This window comes from Siniperca chuatsi, linkage group LG20 (assembly GCF_020085105.1).
Source record: "Siniperca chuatsi isolate FFG_IHB_CAS linkage group LG20, ASM2008510v1, whole genome shotgun sequence".
NCBI lineage: Eukaryota > Metazoa > Chordata > Actinopteri > Centrarchiformes > Sinipercidae > Siniperca > Siniperca chuatsi.
Window position 1 is genome coordinate 11,799,519 of NC_058061.1, and position 20,771 is coordinate 11,820,289.

General features: G+C 38.6%; 1 protein-coding gene across 1 annotated transcript; it reads left to right on the plus strand.

Moving 5' to 3' along the window:
- Positions 1-32: 32 nt before the first annotated feature.
- nhlrc2 (NHL repeat containing 2) lies at positions 33-20,642 on the plus strand. The gene is made up of 12 exons (XM_044177686.1): positions 33-228; positions 2,250-2,402; positions 5,778-5,827; positions 6,595-7,000; positions 8,252-8,373; positions 8,490-8,619; positions 10,923-11,016; positions 11,359-11,590; positions 15,226-15,348; positions 15,490-15,699; positions 15,957-16,170; positions 18,139-20,642. The coding sequence occupies exons 1-12, from the start codon at positions 66-68 to the stop codon at positions 18,399-18,401; spliced, it is 2,160 nt and encodes a 719-aa protein (XP_044033621.1). The 5' UTR covers positions 33-65; the 3' UTR covers positions 18,402-20,642.
- The last annotated feature ends 129 nt before the right edge of the window (positions 20,643-20,771 follow it).

Consider the following 20,771-nt stretch of genomic DNA (forward strand, 5'->3'; position numbering starts at 1 on the left):
TTTGTTGTGAGTTTATCTAGCAGGCTGGTTCTTCTTATCCAGTAACTACTATTTTAGTTGGAAACATGGCGTCCCAGTGCAGCCTCTCTACCTTATTTCCTATCCAAAGCCAGCTGGATTGCGCCCTAAATGAAGCTGCGACACAACAAGAGAAAGAAAATCTTGTCTGTCAGTATTTGAAAAAACTAGACGAGAGAGGGGATCTGAAGATACCCGATTTCCAGACAGGTTAGACCATGTTACGGCTCTAGCTTGCTTAGCACTGTGCCTCTCAGTAGCAGTTGTTTTACAGTTTGACTTGAGTACTGAACAGTCAGGGTTTTCTCTCCTGTTCTTTCTTGGCATTTAAATACTTTTTAAAAGGCAACAAGATCACATGCCTTTTAACCACAAGTGTGTAGGGGAATTAGTTAGCTAACGTTATGTTATCTACTCCCAAACCAGCAGGTGATACAGTCAGTCAGAGTAGCAAAGTAGCAACAACTAATTTCAAACCAAATTCAGAGCAGCAGGTGTGTTTTGCTGCAGCAGTGTGTTTTGCTGCAGCAGTGTGTTTTGCTGCAGCAGTGTGTCAGCTCTGCACACAACAGTTTTTAGCAGGCATCAGTCTAGTTTCTCTGTCCAAGTTAAACTTCAGTTTTTCTTTTATATCAGTGATTATGGCATAATCAGGAAGCCACCAATCTATGTAAAGCAAGAGAGAATATTATGTTATTTTCCTGTCTGTGTACTTGTTCTTCGTCAACATGCCCCCACTGTAGAACCATGTGTTTGTGTTTTTGTATGTTGTTCCTTTAACAACAGCACAATTGTGAAGATAAGAACATGGCAGTTGGCTTTTGTAGCTGCTGTATCTACACCAAATAATATGAATAGTGTTGGCTCATGATTGAAAAATGAAAAGGGTTGCCATTGCAGTTGCCAAATAAACAGTAAAAAAAATTATCAAATTCTTCTGGTGTCAACACTACAGTTAGGTCCTCTGTTGAGGTATGCATCATGTTGGCAATATCTCGTCACACCAGTAGATGGGGATCTACAGTAGAACATCAAACAACAGAATAAACAGGTCCTGTATGGGATCACAACTGGGCCATCAAACAACTACTCATGACAAAACTGCATAACACAAGTTTTAAATGTTTGTCTCTCTATATATTTAGCCAGTTTGCCAGCATATAGTTTTGGGGTTATCCCTGGCTCAACACGAGGTTACCTGACATGACAGCAAAAAGGTGTTGCTTACGTTGATTACCTTGATTGTGTTTTAAGTTTGAATCCTCCAGAGCAGTAATAAGGACCCATACAACACTTATGGCTGTTCATATAATTAGCTTTTTGTCACTGTAACTGTGTACTTGACCCATTCATTTTAGGATTTTCCTTAAATGTGTCCAATAACTTCCCTTTTGACTTTTAAGATATAAAATATATTAATTTTTCTTGGTGCCATAATCTCTTTGTCACATAGACCTTAAATGAATACCAGCCCAGTTTTAGACCACACAAATAAGGAAGGGGTTGTGAGTTAATTTGGACAGGCATTACCCTATTTACACATTAAACTTGAGTGAAGCAGTTGCACATGGTATATGGACCATTTTAGGTACCAGACAAGCCCTGTAATCATTCTCTTCAACAAATAAAATGTTATGAAATCAGGAGAGCTATTTCTTCTACTTGGTCTGTGCTTGCATCATTCTTAAAGCTGGAAAAAGAGGGATAACTCTTTTTCTAACCTTTTATTTAACCAGGTCAAGTGCTTCTAAGATTAAGAATCTTTTTTTCTAGGGAGACATTGCAAAGCAAAGGCACAAGTAAAACAAAGACTGTGTAAGGGTAGAGTATTATTTCCAAGTGCTTCATGCTGGATTTTGGTGCTCAGTATGCTGTAAAATATGAAAGTAAATGTATTAATTAAGCGCATGTGAGTTAAGTGTGACAAACGTTATGAGAGGCAATCTAGAGTGCATGTGAGGAAAGTGTCAAAAAAAACATATCAGACATAATCTAGATCTACAGAAATTAATTTATGGCATTTAATAGCTTCATAACACTTCTGAAGCTGTGAACACTTCTAAGTCATTGCTTTGATCCATCAACTTTTATTCCCATGTGACATAAATGCAGTATCAGGCCAGACAGATATACCCATACAGTGATGGGCACTGTACAGCGTTTGCTGGTACTGTGACTAAACATAGTTAATAAGATGACAGCATCATTTTCCACTCTGTGATTTGCTCCAGGCTTGGAATGGCTGAACACGGAGGGGCCTCTGTCTTTGAACAAGGAGCTGGCTGGTAAAGTGGTGCTGCTGGACTTCTTCACTTACTGCTGCATCAACTGCATGCACATCCTGCCTGACCTGCACCAGCTGGAGAAGAAGCACTCTGTCAAAGGTATGAACTTACATTGGCTTTAAAGCAGCAGTAAACATGGCTGCCTTGATCCTAAAGGGGTTGAGAGATTAAATGAAGAGGTGTATGGTAACAATGCCATGTCTTACTATTTCATATAGCTAATTTACAATGGAAAAGTATAAAATTTTACACCTTAATAAACCTATATGATGTAGGAAAATAGGACAATCTCCCCAAGTAGACTTCTCATCACCCACCCACTATTAAAATGAAGCAGAAGCAAAGCCCTTAAATGAATGATGTGTCAATGAATGAATGAGTTAGATTACGATAATGAGAGATAATTTAATATTCATTAGAAGTCTGTTGTTACAAGGCACCTTGGAAAAGCATCCTTGGTCAGGATGTTTGTCTTTTGTTTATTGGGTTTGGTTTCTCACATGCTCAGTTGTGCACATTTTAAAAGCTATTTTGCCAGATAGCTATAAAAATCCAACAGGTTAAAATTAAACAGTCAAATGTGTGTATTGAAATTAAAAGATAAAGAAATTAATATTATTTTCTTATTCTCAACAAATCCAATGTGAAGACCAAGACCAACAACGTGTTTTTCCGCTTCTCAATACTTTGACTTCCCTACTGTCTACGACACTCAGTCCCATTTGCTCCTACTGAAGACGTAAATGTTTGAAAATGGGTCACAAAGACATAGATGAGTTTCTTGTTGTTTTTTTTTAAAGGCTCAGTAACTTCATAAAACAGCTGGGCACTGTAGTTTTTAGTAAATGTTACGCAAACAGGACTAAATTGTGTATTTGTTGGGGACTATTTTCAGCCGCGGATTAATACACATTTTGTGCTATAGTTAATATTTACGACACAAAGACAGGTATGTGGGATTGACTCAAAATAGACTACAGTGTTCATATTCATGAACAGTGTGTCTTATTGATGTGTTTTTAAAAGGGTACTCTTATATTATTTAACTTTATACATCAGTCTGTTTGAAAACAGTTATATAAAGCCTTTTGTGGCTCCAAATGGAACTACACAAAATCTGATAAATTGCCTCAAGAAATGTCATTTGAGTCAGCATCAGTTGGGGCTGAAAACTACGAGTTTGAAAATGGAAAAAATCTGGAGGTGTGGAGTTAGAAAGAAGCGTGCTTACCAGACCTCTGTCCTCATCTCGGCTTGAGGTTAGCGGCTTAAGGCTACATTAGCCGCTATTAGCATAACACACCCGAATCTCCAACCAAACTGTCAGCAGTCGAGTTGCATTGTGGATAATATAGTTTCCAGGGTTTAAAAAAGATGATATCTCTGGTTCTGCTGGATCAATCTGTTTTTTGGGGTTTTTTTACAGTCCAACAATGTTATAGAAGTGCAATGCTAAATCAGTGGTGTACTCCTTTAATAGTTTTTGGACAACAATGGAGGCTCAGAGGAATAAGCTATATCAGGCTTTGGCTGCATAGGTAATTCATTGTTGGTTTTGGTCTTTTCATGGGATTTGTTGAAAATAAGAAAAGTATAGAATATTGCTAGCCTTATTCTTTAAGCTAAAACACCTTTCACAACTCATAGTAAAACTGTTAGACCAGTGTCTGTGGACAAATTAAAAAAGTATCTAGCTGTGGCAAGTTACCATTCATTTGCTCTGCACTGAATGGGTTGAAAATAAAGTACATACGGTAGGTGAGACAAAATGCTGTAGTACAAGTTTCAGTTAAGTGACATTCCTCCCCTGACAAATTATTAAAAATTGAATGCTTTTAAAAAGCAGCATTGGCCTGCCAGACTGCACTTTTTAATGTATTCCTTAAAGTCAGATTACAGGTACACTGGGTCTCGTAGGAGGCAGCAGCCTGGCAGGTCTTACTGAGGGAACACTTACACTGGTACTTTATTATGTGTCATGCTCATAGTCATGCTGTGTCACAGGAACATGTGTAAGTTCACTGGGGCAGAGAAGCTGTAGTACATCAACTCTACTTCTCGCCTCTTCTTTTCCAAGAGCATGAGGGCCCTTATCTCTGAGGTGAAGAGACAGTAACTAAAAATATTTCCAAGCTGCAGTCTCAGTGAGTATGGGGCCCATAATTGTAACCTGCTATAGTTCACTGTATGGCGCTTTATATAGCCACTCCATGTAGCATAGTCACATCCGACTGACTCTGGCATCCTGCTGGCCCTTCAAAGGATCATCTGAGGAAGCTGTACAGCTTGAAATTCAGTTGTGAGCCAGGCGGGACACAGAACACACACACTGCAGTGCCACCACATATCGCACTTGCCTTATCTTTGGCACTGCTATGGGTACATTCTGTTTGCTGCTCTGGTCAGTGAGGTGTGGGAGCCACCCTGTCCAGTCACTCCCACAGTCCCCCCCACCCACCCACCCATCGTCATTACAATCTGTGCTGGTACTATACTGCTTGGCAGAGGCCATGGGTGACGAAATCCACTGCAGATAGTGTGAGTTTGAAGGTCTGGAATTGTGTGTTTTTACTTCTGTTCAGTGATGTGAGTTAATGTAAAGGAAATGTCCAATTGAGTCCATTTTTGGAGGACAGAGGACTTTTGTTTGCTTTATCGTCATTGGGAGTGACCTGTGGTGTTGTGTGCCAAAAAAGGCATTATGAAATCTAAATTAGAATATAAAAACTTTGCATGTGTTTTGTGTAAGGCCACTTCTGTACATATTTTAGTACCACAAAAGAATCTGTTCAAAAAGCTTCATAAACATGTATTTTCCACAGTTTTAGGCCATTCAGTTGCATAACATTTGAACATCCGCTGGCCTTGTCGAAAGTCACAAATTGTAACCAACTGCTGTCATTGTCTATATAACTAGCATAGTGTTAGTAGTCTTTGATGACTACCCAGAAATGACTGAGATAAACATTTACAGCCTGGAGGTACTAGAACATTTCCAGGAACCTCACTGAGACGTTATATTATGCTGGTGGGTCACTGACTTGATAACAAAACAACACTCTTTGAGGTTTTCGGTTGAAAATCACCACAGTTTCCCTTCTTCCACCCAATTCTTTGACTTTCATATGTGATGTTTGTGTCTTTGGGAACTTGTTATTGATCAGGCTTATGCAACTTGTTGACACATTGTGATTTAGAGAAAAGATTTTCATGGGAATACTAGATAACATGACATGAGTTTGAACCATTTATGGATCTTTCAATTACTGTCACACTCTCAGTTAAGTAACAAGCTGACAGACATTGTGCTTTTTGTGAGGGAGTAAAGCTCAAAAAGCAAAAATATCTCCTGAAAATTTGGAAACAGCTAGTTTTGATTGTGAGCACAGTTAAGTCAAACCACTTATTGTACTGTTATGTTTGGCTGTTAAAATTGTTTTCTTTGTGTCTCTCTCTGTTTAATGTCTCTCTCAGATGGATTGGTTGTTGTTGGTGTACACTCGGCTAAATTCCCCAATGAAAAGGTAAGTGTTTTCATTGTTCATTATTTTTACCTTTGGGTAGGCTGGTCTGGTTGTGCTTTCTTTCTGCATTGTCATAATTGCAAGGCTGTCAAATGTGAGTATGATGCAAGACAGTCCTTTTTCAAAATGAACCACTCTTTCCCCAAGAAAGAAATCAAAGCATCAAAGCATTAATCTGTAATGTTACACCAGTATACCAGCATGAGAGTGTGATTTTGGCAGCTCAGATGATATTTATCAGAATGATCATATCTAAAATGATTTGTGTTATCAGTTAAGACCAGAAAGCACGCTCAGATCTTCGGAATTCCTCCTGATACTGTTGATCTTTCTCTTTTATTCTTTATGAGGGTGTTTGCCAATGTGGCACACAATAATACACAACGGCAGAATAGTCTGTATTCTCCTACTGCTGCTTTGGGGTAATTGGCAATTACTATAATAATCCATTAATCGTTTCAGTTATTCATTAAGCAAGCATGTAAAACATTTGCTGATTCCAGCTTCTAATTTGGGAGGATTTGCTGCTTTTCTTTTTATATATGATAGTTGGGTAAAGATAAGAGGTCAGGTAAAACAAGCACTTTGAAGATGTTTCCTTGGGCACTTGGAAATTATAATGGGCGTTAATAATCGAGAAATTAATTGGCAACAAAAATAATGTACAGTTTATTATAAATAAAATGTATTAAAGAATAACTCTCACATTCAGCAACAGATTCACAGCTCTTTACTCATTTGTCTATGTTTGTCATCAACCTTCAAAGGTCGTGGACAACGTTCGTAGCGCTGTGCTCCGTTACGACATCTGCCACCCAGTGGTGAACGACAGCGAGGCATGCCTCTGGAATGAACTGGAGGTGTCCTGCTGGCCCACACTGGTCTTACTGGGCCCACGTGGCAACCTGCTCTTCTCCCTGGTGGGCGAAGGCCACCACGACAGGCTGATGTTTTTTACAGACAGGGCCCTCCGGTACTACAGGGAGCAGGGTCTGCTGAAGACACACACAGTGGGGATCAAGCTGTACCGAGAATCCCTGCCACCCAGCGTCCTGTCTTTTCCTGGGAAGGTGGCTATAGACAACAGCAAGAAAAGACTGGCCATAGCAGACACTGGGCATCACCGAATTCTGGTGGTGTCCTCGGCTGGACAGCTGTTACATGTCATAGGAGGTAAGAAGTAGAAAATAGAATGGAGATATGCAGTATATTAGGATTAAAATTGTATAGATGTCTGGGTGGGTTTGGTCAGACCTCAAGGTGCCCCAAAAACATAATTTCTGAGTTGGTGGAATGGATATTTAATGCATTAAATGCTGAAATGTGCACTGAATGTGCACTGGCATTTTGAAAGAAAGGACATAGATCTTTGTTATAAAATGTCCTATTGTGGTGGATATAAATTAAGTATTGTTTTTGCTTTGTAATAATCACAATCTGTACAAATTAAACAACAATATTTAAGCATTATTGATATTTTTAGAATACTCACATGCCTCAGCAACCCTCAGAGGAGTCACATGGTAGTCTGTGTTGTCCCTAGACCAACAGAGAGGTTGGCAACAGAAGGGACTAGTACACGCTGGGAACTGGCAATGACCTAAGTGTGGACAAAATGAGGGGGGAAAAATGCATTATTTTTGTAGGTTGACCCCACTCATCCCTATTGTCACATAGTATGAGAAATTATAACATTTATATTTGCGCAAGAAGTTCAAAGCGTCAAGCAAATCTTAAAGATGTTGTTTTTTAGGACAAATTCTTAAAAAATGTCTTTTGATTTTGTTCTGTCTATAAGGACTGACAGTGAGCTGTGGTCCAGAAGGTTGTATCCTCCATTTAACTCTACCTAAAATAGATTTTCCTGAGTAAATTTGTTACATGCAGTATAAGCACATTAGATTAAATGTGATTAGATTGACATGATAGTGAGCAGCTGTAACGAAAGAGTTTCCCCTCAGGGATCAATAAAGTATTTCTGATTCTGAAATGGACCACAGTCACAGATTTAAATAATTAATTCATTTACAGAAATGAAAGGCCATCCGTGTTCCAGCTGGAATACATGAGGAACAATTAAAATGGCTGTTCCTTAGTAACCCTTCAATGTCAAAAACTTTATGAGGCACATAAGACCACAGATGCTTAATTTCACACAAAATAAGTGTTAAATACCTGAACATACTGAGTCTGAAGATGCACAAATTTCCCTGCAAAGCTCTATTATGACAGTGATTATGGAGAGAATCTACTATAAACATAAACATAGCCAACCAATCTGTCATCAGAGTTCTATCCAAATGTTTTAGTCCTTTCATCTTGGCAGTCAAGCAAAGAGCTTTGGTGCATTTCGTATGGAAAAAAGACAAAACTTCTTGGCTTAATATTACCTTAATTTTCATTGGATTATCACTCCTGTCCCAGGGCCTGAAAGTGGGAGACAAGATGGCGACTTATCCGAAGCTTCCTTTAACTCCCCTCAAGGTGTGGCCATTAAAGGGGACACTGTATACCTGGCCGACACAGAAAACCACCTGATCCGAAAGGTTGCACCCTAAACTATCTCTTAAAATAACAGCTTTTTAAAATATTTGTAAAATTGTACGCCTCTTAATGTTTATCTGTACATTTATGCCTGTGTGTCTGTGTTTGTGTCTATCAGATTGACCTGTTAGAGGGAAGAGTCAGCACTCTAGCTGGAGTAGGTGCTCAAGGCACAGACAACGAGGGTGGGGCCATGGGACCTCAGCAGCCAATCAGTTCTCCTTGGGATGTGACTCTTGGCACTGCCGGTGAGTCTTGTGGTGCGGTCAGACTGGAACTTGAAGGGCAACATTTACAGCAATTTATTGTCTTCCCCCTCTGTGCCTGTCCTTGCTCTGAATGCCTGCCACACAGAATCCCCTCTATTCTGCTATTCTTTCTGCATGCTGCTATACAATCAATAGATCCTGAGACAGAGGGCAGTCCCACCGTCTGTCCAGCTTGGCTGGACATTGTTAGATTTAGGTGAAGGAGGGTGAAGTTGAGGTGTCTACATCTCATCCCCTTTGGAAAGATGGTGGTGAGAATTCTGGTGTGATCACACCTTTAGAGGGCTTGTTAGCATATCAGAATCAGAATCAGAAATACTTTATTGATCCCTGAGGGGAAACTCTTTTGTTACAGCTGCTCACTATCACGTCAGTGCACACTTAGAAGAAGAATAGAAGTTCTAAGCAGTCAAAATATAATACACTATAATACAGGCAAGATAAATTAAGTACAAAGTGGATATAAGTATAAAATTAAAACAAGTGTAAAGTACAAAGTGGATTTACCGGTTGATGATAAGTATGTATGGTAATAATACAATGTAATACTATAAGTAATAAGTAATAGTGCATGTACTGTCAAGTTAAGTGTAGCTTATTATTTAATACGATTTAAAGTGCACCAAAAACATACACAGATACACAAAATATTATAGCTTCCATCAGTTGCAATAGATTACAGTTTTTAAAAAAATGTCCCTTCATAATTTATTTATAGGAAAAACTGGGAGCAAGTGCTCATTAACATCAAGTCCTTCATTTTTCAGACAGTATTCCTGAACCTAACAGAATAGGATAGGTATCAGTGCACAGATCACACATAAAGTTTAGGGTTCCTCAGAGGTGGATAGAAAATTTAATGGGCTAGTGAAGTTATTGGGGCATACACAATAAACCTCCTCTCAAAATCTTCATTTTAGTTCTACTGAAACATTTTGAGGACAAAAATCAATAATAAGTCAAAACTATGCAAGTCACAAACTACTGTAAACTACCTGACAAGGTGTTTCATATTCTTACAAAGTAACCTAAGACCTCCACTTCAAAATCAAAGCTCCTCTCCAAAATGTTCTGCTTTTATTATTTTGCCTTGGGCATTCAGAGTTTCTTTATTATTAATATTTTTAATATTTGCCACACAGTTCCTTTTTGTATTTATCAAAGCAGAAAACTTTTTTAACTCAGCTTTTGAATCTCTCAGACCTTTTGTCTCTAAATGTTAGTGTACGTCTTGTGTTGCCATTAGGCCTTGTTACCTGTGGGCATTCAGACTGCAGATTTCAATTCAGTCAGTAAAGAATTGTTGTCATACACAGAGATGCCATACCAGCAGATCCCTTAAACACATTCATATATACACCTTTCACTTTATACTGTATGTTGTTGCTTAATTTGGCAGAATTGATTTGCTCTCCAGGTAGGTCTGGTATCATTTATACCAGAGGTAGAGGCACACAGCCTGTAAGCAAGAGGTAATCAGTCTTAGTCACATTTCCTGCACAAGTTGATGGATGACGCAACCTGCTGGTTTGCACATCCCCACATGGTCTGAGGATGTGGCATTAGACCTTTAACTCTACGAACATTGTCCTCTCAGTGTACACCCAAACACTCATTGCATATTCATCATATTCATGAATTATTCACCATGTGTATAAATTATTAAATTGACCAAATCAAGAGGACCCTACACCTCTTGAACTGTAAAGTACCTCAGTGACATTGATGCTCTGAGTCAGGTTCCTGACAGTCCACCAGATGTGATGAAGAAGGGATGAGCTCTGTGCGGCATTAAAAATACAACTGAGATTCTGTATGTGTATCCATCATGATGACAGTATTGTCTCTGCTGAGTGCATCTGAGGTGGCATCTGGCCTTTGTCAAAAAGGCTGACATCACTTAAACCTGCATAGCTGCATTTCTGACTCATTTCTGACACTCAGCCTTCACCAAACAATCGCAGATTTTTTTCTGATCATTAGATCAGTAGAGATATTTCTTTGTAATTGTCTAAAAATACAGGATTTATTGGATTACTGGATTTATTTAATTTACCATTTATTTTTAAGAAGATCACATTTTTTCATAGCTCAGAGTAAACTTCACAAACACATCGGAAAGGACCTTTTACCTTTTAGGACAAATATTAGCACCACTTCTGGATGATATTGAGGGTGACTGGTAGACAGCCAAAAGCAGTGACACGACAAGTTTCCTGCTTCTGAACTCAAAGAGCGTGTTTTTGTGTGTGCTTGTATGTGCGTTTCATTTATATGTGTAGGTGGTGTTGAAGATAACGTGCTGTGGATAGCCATGGCAGGGACCCACCAGATCTGGGCTTTGTTCCTAGCAGATGGGAAACTGCCCAAAGGAAGGTGAGAGACTGGTACATGACCATCATGCCCCCTTGGCAGCAGCCACCCTTCAAAGACACTAGTAACTCTTCTCTAAGAATAAAAAGAATTAAAAGCAAATAAAAATTCTGCCTACTCCCCCCACATAACAACAATGAGAAATATTATGTAATAATATGCCAGCATTACCCCTAATTAAACATTTCAAACAGAGGGGATCTCCATCATGAAGAATATTCAAAGTTTAGTATCATCAAAGAAGCCATGTCTAAAAAGTTTTATTCCCTGCTTTATTTTAACTCTGCATATCCAGCAATGTACTGAAGTGTTTTGTCGTTGTCTTTTAATCTATACCATAAACAGTGGGTCCAAGGCAGGGACGTGCGTGCGATGGGCAGGCAGCGGCAGTGAGGAGAACCGAAACAACGCCTACCCCCACAAGGCTGGCTTTGCTCAGCCTTCAGGCCTGGCTTTAGCACCCGAGGAGCCCTGGAGCTGTCTGTATGTGGCCGATAGTGAAAGCAGCACCATCCGCACGCTGGCACTGAAGGACGGCGCCGTCAAGTTGCTGGTTGGGGGAGAGAGAGACCCAATGGTGAGTGTGCAACAGTTGATGGATAGATGACTAGGTGGTAAATGGACTTTTTAACATTATTTCCTACTTTTTCTTTCTTCTACTAGGTTACCTTTTAGTTTATTTCTTTACATTATGATGGCCGGGTGGTTTATAACTATTGCTTTTAAACAAACCAGCAACATAGAACAAGCACTAAGTGAATCCCAAGTGGCTTATATGAATTTTCCCTCTTTGGGTAATTTAAGATCCATAAATTCTCTCATACCTAGTTAGGGTTATTTTTTTGTCCATTTTAGTATTTCTGTAAAATGAGAATTTCTTATCTAATAATATTAAAGACTTGAACTTGAACAGAAGGTAGAGGAAATTTAAAGTCCCAAAGCAGACTGCAGAAACTGAATAACCTCTCGTGCAGTACTTTCAGATTTTTCGTGCAGAATAATGTGTTCTGTACCTGGCTCTGCCACCATCCATCAACAGCAAACACACACTGTAAAACCTGCACATTAATCTACCACATTGCCAACTATAGAAAACACTTGGACAATTCTGTAGAAAAATGTTGCACAAAAGCTTTGGGTAACTCCTAGGCAATCACAAGGTTTCTGGGCCATTTCTCTATAGATAGAAAGTATTGATTTAAAAAAAAGCCATAAATAAACACAGCCTCTCTTGTTTGTTGCTGAAGCAAAGCCTGAAAACAGTTTTTGGTATTACTTTCATGTCCTTCTGCCGTTCTGCTATAGTTTTTTTTCCTGCCACACTGGTGTATTTTTGGAAAGTCCCAAGAGCTCTAAAGCTCGTAGTCACCCATGTGAATGGGGAGTAATTAACTGGAGAGTCATATACAGTTTATTCAATATAGTGGTGAGTCAGCAAAAAACATTCATATATATAGTCTGATGCCCATAGACATTTAAGCTATTTGACTGAGACAATGAAACATAAAACCTTCAACAGGATTAAAGCTGTCACAAGTTATTATGCATCTGAGGTGACTCATGTTTGCACCTTAATTGACAATGCATTTGCATCAGCATATGTTGCGTCTGGCCCTTGCTTAATCATTCCCCAGCTCCTTGAATTTTTTTGGTCTCCTGAGACTGAGCTGGGATCATAACATCAAAACCTGTGTTCCTAATAACCTCTTCACATTGATTTTGAGTTTTCTGAAATGCTTAAGAAAATAAGTAAATAATTTGCTGACAGTATTGTAGCAAAGACCAGGAATCATTTATCGTTATAGAGTCTGTTGAGCTCTATCCACTGTAAAATACAATGTTTTAAGTATTTAAAGGAATACCTGGACATTTTGGGAAATAAACTTATTTGCTTTCTCATCAATAGTCAGATAAGAAGATTGATACCACTCTGAAAACTGTACGCTAAATATAAAGCTAGAGTTAGCAGCTGACTAGCTTAGCTTAGCATAAAGACTGGAAACAGGGGGAAACAGCTAGCCTGGTTCTATCAAAAGGTCCACCTACCAGCACCTCTACAGTTTGCTAATTAACGCATTATATCTTGTTTGTTTAATTTGTACGAAAACCAAAGTCTAAGTACAAGTTGTGGTTTTACTAGGGGTTATGTGCTGGCTATTGTATGGAGTGAAACGAGATATAACGTATTAATTTGTGAGCTTTAGAGGTACTGTAGGCGTTACCTTGTTACATTGTTACCTTTAGAGAGAGCCAGGCTAGCTGTTTCCCCCAGTTTCCAGTCTTTATGCTAAGCTAAGCTAACCAGCTGCTGGCGATGGCTTCATATTAGTACAAATATGAGAGTGGTATTAATCTTCTCATCTAACTCTCGGCAAGAAAACCAATAAGTGTATTTCCCATTGTTGAACTATTCTTTAAACTCTGTTGATATTTTCACAGATTCACAGTTTTTTTTTGTTTTGTTTTTTTGTTTTTTGAAGCTTATACTTTTAAAATACTGCCATTTACTGGTAACCTATCACAACATATCAAGCCTGTTGCCAGAAATCTTGGTGTCCTGTTTGATAGCAATTTATGTTTTGAGCAATATATCACTAAGCTTGTCCAATCATGTTTTTATCACCTCAGAAACATTGCAAATATCCGATCTATTTTAAATCTTAGTGATGCAGAAACTGTTGTACATGCTTTTATCTCCTCACGCCTCGATTATTTTAACATCCTGTTCACTTGTCTTAATCAAAAAACTTTGACATAACTGCAGACTGTACAGAACTCAGCTGCTCGGCTGTTAACCAGGACCAAGAAGTACGACCACATAACACCTGTTTTAGCCTCTTTACATTTGCTCCCTGTTTGTTTTAGGATTGATTTTAAGATCTTGTTGATTACTTTTAAGGCTCTTCATGGCCTGGCTCTAGACTATATTTTAGACCTTGTAATCCCTTACAACTTGCCTGAAGAAATTAGGTTGTCTGAGTCAGTGTCTTCGTCTAAGTCTCGTCTCAAAACACATTTTTATCTGAAAACATATCCTTTCTATACCTGAACTGGCTGTTTATTTTATTGCTTTTGTGTATTTTATTTCTTTCACATCACATGCTAATCAGGCACTTAACAGTGATGAAGTAGGTTATTATTTTATTGCCGATATGCCTATATATAATGCCTATATTTTTCAAATGAAAAGCTCAAAGTTACTAAGTCAGGAAGAGTAGTTATCTTTGCCTTAGTTTGAGCACTTCCTTCACACTGCAGAATGTTTTCACATTTCTGCTAACAGCTGCATCACAGTCTGAAACAGAGGTCACACTCCTGCGGTGAAGATGATCATTTGAGCGCAAGTGAACCCACCAGCATTTGGAATGATTCTGATAATCTGCAATAACAGATTTCCCCCAAGATTTGGTTTTCTTTTTCAGCTGGCATTGTTGAGTAAACTCTGCAGCTGTGGAGAGTCAGTGAGACTTTTTATAAGATTGTTATATAATTTTCTTTGTTTATTGAGCTGAATGATACAGAATGAATTTTCTTCAATTTCTCCAAAATTGGCTGTTGATTGGATGTAATAGTAATTTATCCATTTGGGTCATGTTGGGCTGAAACAATCTATAGCACTAAGAGCTGTTTTCACTTAATTTGCTTTTTGTCACTCTCAGAAAAACCATGAAGAATTGTCTTTTTAGAACAATTTCTTCCACATAATTAGAGAATGTTCCCCTTTTGTAGTATTTTTTTATTAATGTTATTGTACTTTTCTTCAGAAACTTCTAAAGAACGACTCATCTAACTATTTTTTCACAGTAATGCGATTTAAAGATATTGTCATCTTTCTGGTGTTTCTTACAAATGTGGCATATTAATTCTTGTTACTGTTCTTGTATGAATTATTCAGAAACCTTTAAGATACTGAAGCCAATGTTGCTTTTATGTTTTTATTTCAAGTGTTCTTCAAATGAAAACTAATCATTTACAGTACATGGGAATGCTTCAGCTTGGATTTTTAGACGAAAGTCCTTTATCTTGATGGTTAAAAAGCCTCCCTTTCTTCTCTTTCCAATAATGAACATGTTTTAAATTTAGATTGCATATTCTGTTCTTTGACCTACATTGAGTTTAGACATAGGTGTCACAAGTTGCAGTTTGGGCATTTGTACATTTTTATATCTTCATTTCAGATCTCTTCTGAACGTGTTTTCTTCTTTGAAACAGAACCTTTTTGCTTTCGGGGATGTAGACGAGAAAGGGGTTGGCGCCAAGCTGCAGCATCCTCTCGGTGTTGCCTGGGCCCCTGAACAAAGCCTGCTCTATGTGGCCGACTCCTACAACCACAAGGTAACTGTTGCATGTCACAAGGCTGTAGTATGCTCACATTTGATGCTTCTGTCACCATAATGGGTTCCTTTAGGTTGACCTAATAACTCTGGTTTTGTTTTTTCTCTGATTTTGTCTATGTGCCTGTATGATTATGTTCAGATCAAAGTGGTGGATCCAAAGACAAAACAGTGTAGCACATTAGCAGGGACTGGAGAGGCTGGAGAAACTCTGGGCCCTGAATTTAACAAATCCTGCTTCAATGAACCTGGAGGAATCTGTGTTGGCGACAGCGGCAAGCTTCTCTACGTGGCCGATACCAACAACCACCAAGTCAAAGTGCTGGACCTGGCCTCCAAGACTGTCTCACTGGTCTGACCTTTGTGTGTGTGTGTGTGTGTCTGTGTGTGTCTGTGTGTGTATATATGTGAGTGTGTGAGAAAAGCTCACTTCCAACCTTGAGAAAGCACTTTACTTTTTTTTTTCACGTGTGTGTCATTAATCTATCCTAAAAGCTTTTGTACTGTAAGAGTTTGGATAAAAGGTTACAAAGAAAGGACATTGTAAGAGTCAATAGCTTTCTTCTTGCTGCTCTTCAATCCAAACATCCAAATCTCTCTCCTGTCTAGTTCCCCATCTCGATGGACTGCACAGACTCAGTACCTTCAAAGCCCTCGGGTCCTGCCAAAGCTCCCATGCTACCTAAATCGGCTGCCAGGAAAGAAATGCCACCAGTGGCAGTGTCTGCAGGCCAGACTCTCGTCATGTCACTCACCCTGTCGCTTCCAGAAGGAACGAAACTCACTGAAGAGGCCCCCAGCTGCTGGGCTCTCTCAGCTGAGGGTGAGACAAAGTTCAATCATTGTTACAAATGTCATGCATGTAAATGTTTTATTCAGATTTATCCTATAAGTACATTTGACTTCATACCCGTGAAAGGCATCTTGACCGCATTAGCTCCATGAGTTGGTTGAAAACTACCAGGCTACATACATGATACATGATATCATGCTACAATGCAGAGGCTATTTATGTAGAAGACATGGAAATAAAGGAGCACCATTGTTTTTGTATTGCCATGTAAAGCTTAGTACTAATATTACAGACAGGGGAGGGGTTTATTGAACAGTCAGTTCTGTGAAGTATTTGACAAAGACTTGACAAATATCAGCTGCAAAAGGTTTATTGAGGAGAAGTGGAGGGATTTCAGCAAGAGGACAGTCAGGAAGTTATAGTGAAAACAGACAAATTCCACACTTCAGGAATTGGCTGCTTTTGTGAAAGTGCATTTGCCCAGACTCATGCTGTGCAAGGCATGGTTAATTCATATTAAGGATAGGCCCTTCTGTTGTTTTCAATAGGTTTTAAAAGTTACATTTTGCTTGTCAGCAGAGTAGTGTCAGAGTTGCAACCCAAACTTGTTCTCTACATTTATAGTGACCCTGTTCTGGATGTGAGCCTCTCAACCTCTCCTACTAGCCTTTATTTTGGTCTGTGATCCATGAGTCTGTCAAAAAATAATGGAAGTGAATGATGCTTAATCCTTCATTTTCACTGTACAGCAAGCAGATTCTCACTCTGCCGGCTCACACCAGGGATTTATAGTTCTCAGCTGAGGGATGGAGAAATATTTCGATCAGTTAGGGACTCTTTTAAAGCACCAGTTTACCAATTTAATATATTATATTATAGATTAACTGCTTAGTACTATTCAAAAGGCTTTGTTCACTGTTCTCAAATTGTAATCAACTGTAGTCTGACCCTAGGATCGAGTGTGAAGTGATTTGAGATATCATGTGGTTGATAGCCCGTTCATTACCTTTGGAAGAAAAGTGTTTCCATCATTCTGAGCGATGCAACATGCAGTCAGCGATATCAGCAGGCTATTTTTAGAACATTTCGATAAGACGACATGCCTTGGTTCACATAATTAGCTACCAGGCTATGTTACGTGATCCTCCGCTGTCCGATTATACCCAGTCTAGACTTATGCTGATCAGATCAGAGCAGAGGCAGGAATTTTAATGGATCATGTTAGACGAGCACGGCAGATTTAAATTGTTTTTTAGTGGCTTTTTAGAAATGGCTTCCCTGGGACCTCATGTTAGGCATCAGCGTCATTAATCACCGCTGGCATGGATTTGACGGTCTCTCTGGCATAATATTTTCTCACAGTTGAAGTTCTAGCCTTTTCTTTTCGACTTTCATTTATCTTTCAGAGGTCATGGCTGATGTGTATTTGTTTCTAAAAATATCCCCTGTGTTTCACTAAATAGATGCCAGACAGACATTTTCATACAGACACATCTGCCCTTTCCAAACACGGCATACTCCAAGCTAAGGATTGATTTTCTTTTTAGCCATGCTAGTGGTGTGTCTCTGGGGATGACAGTGTCGGTTGGTTGGATTTGTCCACCATTCAACAGCTATTGGATGGATTGCATGACATTTTGTACAGACATTCATAGTCCCCAGAGGGTGTATCCTAATGACTTTAGTGCTAATTAGTGTGTGTTAGCATGCTAACACGCTAAACTAAGATGGTGATCACGGTAAACATTGTACTTGCATGACATTAGCATGTTAGCATTGTCATTGTGAGCATGTTAGCATGATAATGTTTAGCTCAAATGCTAAATGCGTTAGTGTTCAGCCTCACAGATCTGCTATGATGGCTGCAGACTCATTGCAAGAGGATGAGCATTATTTAGCCTAGTTTTGGTTTGTTTTTAGCCAGATTGTATCAGACTATAGATTTTTTTCTCTTTGACAGCATTAGGACTACAAAATTCTGTTTCCTGTTTTTCACAGGTAACGAGTGGCTGCTAGAAAGTCCGGTGGTTACTGGTGACATCGTGGATCTGTCAAAGCCCCTCTCCATCTCAACCAAACTTCCAGCTGTTATAACGGACTCAAACTGCAATCCAAACCTCACTTTAGGTGTATGGGTGTACTACTGTATGGAAACAGGTAAAGCCTGTATGATGAAAGCAGCCTCCTTTACCCAGCCTCTTCAAATAAGTGCCAATCCTGGAGAGGAAGAGGTCACTGTGGCGTTGGCTCATGCCTTCTAAAACCTCTTACCTGTCTTAGTCATAATAGCCACAGAATCAACACTCTCTGTGGTGCTGAAATGTCAGTGTTACTTTTCAGCTCAGCTAACTCCAGCTTGTGTTTTGTTCATAGTTCTGGAAGAAGAAAACACGGATTGTTTCTGACTGTCACTTTTGACAAAAATGCAATTCATACAAATCTGATTTTCAGGGGAATTACATTTCAAGCTACTCAGATGCCCCTTGAACAAAACATAATGTATCAGTGCTGTAATGTTCTTGACTGTGTGTGACAGTTATTGATAGGAATGCAAATAGTTACATCCCCAGGCATCTTGTAAAGGCTGTACAGCAAACACAACTGCAACATAAAAATCCACATCTATATGATTTATGCAACAGATTCCTATAAGGACAGGCTGTATTGACTAACTGTAAGAAAATAGTTTTTTATAGATGAAAAAGTTCCACTCAAAGTTACCTTCTTATTTATAAAACAATGTCACCGGACTAAATGAATGCAGAAAATAAACGATATTCTGTGACTTTAATGTGAAATGTAGAAATTCTGATTATCTAATTGGCAGGTGGTGATGATGGTGTCAGTGATGGATAGACAAATAAACAGATTTTCTGTCATTTAATGATGTTGTGGAGGATTTAAAATACTTTCAGATATTGAAAACAAAGTAAAAGCAGAAACCTCTGATCAGCTTCACACCTGAACCACCAGATGGATGTGAATTTCAAAGACAAGACTATTTACATTCAGTGTTGTGAACAAAATAATTTTTTCCCCCACAACTTCCAAGAAATTATTGAACAATTTCTGCTTTTGAAAAATTAGTGTAAACCTTCTGTTTGTGTTTGAAATCATTTCTCATTAAAATTAATGGATTAATTTTTTGACTCCCATGAGTAATTACACAGTAGGAATTTTAAAAAAGGGGGACGTTTAATGGAGCTGATATATGATTCAGACTCGGAGAAAGGAGTTTTATTCTGCCTTTGCTTGCAAAAGCATTGCTTTTGAATGCTAATATTGAGTTACGGCCAGTTTCTCAAAAATATGATATTGAAATCCTTTCATAGGGATTGATAAAAAAAAAGTCTCTCAAACCGTTTCTTTAATTTAAGTCCGGGGAAAGAAGTGGAAAAGGACAGAAATTAAACTTGTATATGCAGAGACTCACAATTTTATTATCATTCATATATTAGAAATGTCTAGCTCCAGAATATTTAATTCACATCTTTGTACTTTTTTGAAATAGCGTGGATGTTGCCTTCAGGCGCACTAATCAAGCTTTCATAAATATTTGTCTACATATGTGTCACCATAGGCCAAGTAGTCTTATGTTGTTTACAGTCTTGAAAAGGTTACCCTCATAGCTTAAAGCTTTGCTCTGTGTCTCTGCTTCCTGTATGACTGATTAAACTTTTGATTATGATTATTCGTGACACAAGGAGCCCTTTTGATTTAGACCATGAAATATTGCTCTTATCTAAGTAATGAATAAAGTGCCTGTTTTTGATAAGGGGAAGCAACATCCTGTGAACTGATGACACCGACTGCTGCTTGTGCACTGTGAGGGACATTAAGAAAACAAAGTCTTATTAAAATCTCTATCATTCGTTTACGCACTCCATTGCTAGATGAAGAGATGCTCTAATACTGTGTTACTGTAATACCTTGTGTAATATAATATGATAATGTGGAAGTTATTGTCATTTTCCCTTATTGGTTTTCAAAGTTATGAGCTGTTGTCAGAAATGGGCCTGAGAGTGTTTTGGTTCTCATCGCTGTCATCATGTCTCACAACATAATTACGCTTGTCAGACTGTTTTTATTTGGTTTGGATCACTCGGCCCAAGTGCCTTTAAAACGGGTGTTACTGTATGGATGGCGTGAACCGATGACACTTTAACTGTATGAAAAGCAATAACATATATTTCTTTAATGGGAGAAATGTTTTATTCCCACAAGTTATTTATTTCAAATGACCTGCAAAGGTTTTGCCAGTGTGTTTTCTCAGCTCTGGTATTTTTTAATGAACATTAATGAGCTTGAGTGGTTGCTGGTGGGCATTAAGTTCCCGATATTGTTTTCCAGCTCTCGCTTGATTTCTTCTCACTGTATTGCCTTTTCAGGCACATTTTGGCATGCTTTTTTCTTCATAGGGACCTTGTTAATACGTCTGCTTCTCAATGCTGCACTTTAATATGCAACAGAGCAAGAGGGAACTAATAAAACATTTTTATCTAGTCTGGTTTGTGTGTGTCTACTGAAGGTTAGGTTAGGTTTCCTTCAAAGACCATTGCTGCAATTCCATACAGATTCTTCATATTCCCTTTATATATTTCCAGCCTTTGAGAATCAGGTCACTTAGCATA